The 1,805-nt window shown below is 52.9% G+C and overlaps 1 protein-coding gene across 1 annotated transcript in view; it reads left to right on the top strand.

The window, feature by feature from the left end:
- Positions 1–838: 838 nt before the first annotated feature.
- Positions 839–1,805, top strand: part of JAM3 (junctional adhesion molecule 3) — a 101,863-nt gene continuing 100,896 nt past the window's right edge. Inside the window, exon 1 of the mRNA XM_012644274.1 lies at positions 839–914. Within this exon, the coding sequence (XP_012499728.1) occupies positions 839–914 (76 nt within the window). The remainder of the gene's footprint in view (positions 915–1,805) is intronic.

Raw genomic sequence — 1,805 nt, forward strand, 5'->3', positions numbered from 1 at the left:
TCTGTTGTTACCATGTTGTTTCTGGGAGCAACTTTCTATACTAGGGGATTTACTTTCTATACTAGATAAAATAATAGAAGCTTTTCAAGAATTTTCCACAGTTTTAAATGGCACTTCAAATTCTCCTGTCCAATTTCAAGTTCATTTTATTCTTCTCTTCATCTTGTCTGCTGGTCTTCATAATATTCTGCTCCATTTTTCTTCCCTAGTCTTGCAATCTCTTAATATTAAAAAATGAGAGCAAAGACTTAGCCTGCTTTTTTGCAGATTAAACTGTTGGGTATACCATCATGCTTTTGATCTATCACAGACACAGATTATGTTTATTTTAGCAAGACATTGCTTTTACGTGCTGTATAATGTATGTCTTGATTATGTTTTAAGCAAATTTCAGCGCTTTTTCCTTCCATCAAATCTGGAATCGGGGGCCCAGAAGATGTGAAGGCAATAATGCTTCCAAGATAACTGGGCTGCATCCGTATTTGTAAAATAAGGGACACTTCATTTCCCACATCTTAACGGAGTGTTCCTTCTCCGACCCGTAGTGATGTTTTTATTCTACTGCTATAGAAATGTACCTCGCCCCACTCTTGAACATGCTTCCTTACTCTCTTTCCACAAGTTCCTTGAAAGAGACCCCCTGGGCCCGATCCAGAGCATCGCTGCATCCATAGCAACCAGACTTCAGCTTCCTCTGTCACCATGGTGCCGGCTCGGCCGGGGCCTGGTGGTCGCTATGGTAACTGGGGGCGGGTCGCAGGGTCTCGGCAGCGGGGCGCATGCGCGCGGGGACTACTGTGTGCGCCGCGCGGCCGCGGGCCCCTCAGCTCCCCTCGACATGGCGCTGAGGCGGCGGCCAGGACTCCGGCTCTGCGCCCGATTGCCCGGCTTATTCCTGTTGCTGCTTTTCAGGGGTGAGTTTGTGCGTTTCTGCCTTGGGAGACTAGGGTCTGAGGGTAAGGGAAGCAGAGCGGGCCGAAACGGCTGGAGCCAGCAGGGGCGGGAATAGAGCTCCCGGCTCCGAGGACTCCGAGGGTCCCGGGCCGGAGGGGCGGGGGCCCAGGCGGCAGGGGGTGGGATCTGGGCTTGGTTCGGAGCAGGGGCCCGTGGGAGGCCCAGGAGGCTCGACCCTGGCAGGGGTTAGTCCTGGGCAAGGGGCCCGTCCCGGGGAGTGGGTCTGACCAGGGCGGGGGACCCTGTGCCTTGCGGTGGGCTTACTCCCGGTGGTGGGCTCGACTGGGGCGGTGGGCCTGTCCCGGGCAAGGGAGGGGCCTGACCCGGCGGGGGGCTGATTCCTGCTAGGAGACTCATCGCGGGCGGTGGGCACGGCCTCGTGGAAGGACTGCGGCTCCTGCGGCGTGGGCTTGGGAACTTGCTAGAAGACGCTGCAGAGCAGTTCCTTGCCCAGGAGAAGTGGAGAGTGAGGGAAGGGCGTTGCGAAGTACCAGCGAGGCAGAACTCAGGGGCTTGTCTGGCTTCTTGGTCACAGCCCTCTGGGGATCTGCTGTGAATATGTGACTCTTGCCATAAACAAAGGAACTGCTTTCCCTTCCTAGAAGTAAAACGCTTGGATATCAACCTTTTTTGTCTCCAGCCTGGCTGAAGAGACCACACAGACCTGGAAATAGCATTTGGGCCATTCGATCAAGATACACTCATAAACTTGGGAGTTTTGTTCATTTTCTTTCCCATTGTTGGAATTCTCATTAGATCTGCATATCCCTAGACAGCTGGACAGGAGGACTAAAACAGCTGATATTTAGTGAGCATGTACTATATACTGGGCACTTCCATTATCTCATTTA

The sequence above is a fragment of the Propithecus coquereli genome, unplaced genomic scaffold (assembly GCF_000956105.1).
Source record: "Propithecus coquereli isolate 6110/MARCELLA unplaced genomic scaffold, Pcoq_1.0 Scaffold209, whole genome shotgun sequence".
Lineage (NCBI taxonomy): Eukaryota > Metazoa > Chordata > Mammalia > Primates > Indriidae > Propithecus > Propithecus coquereli.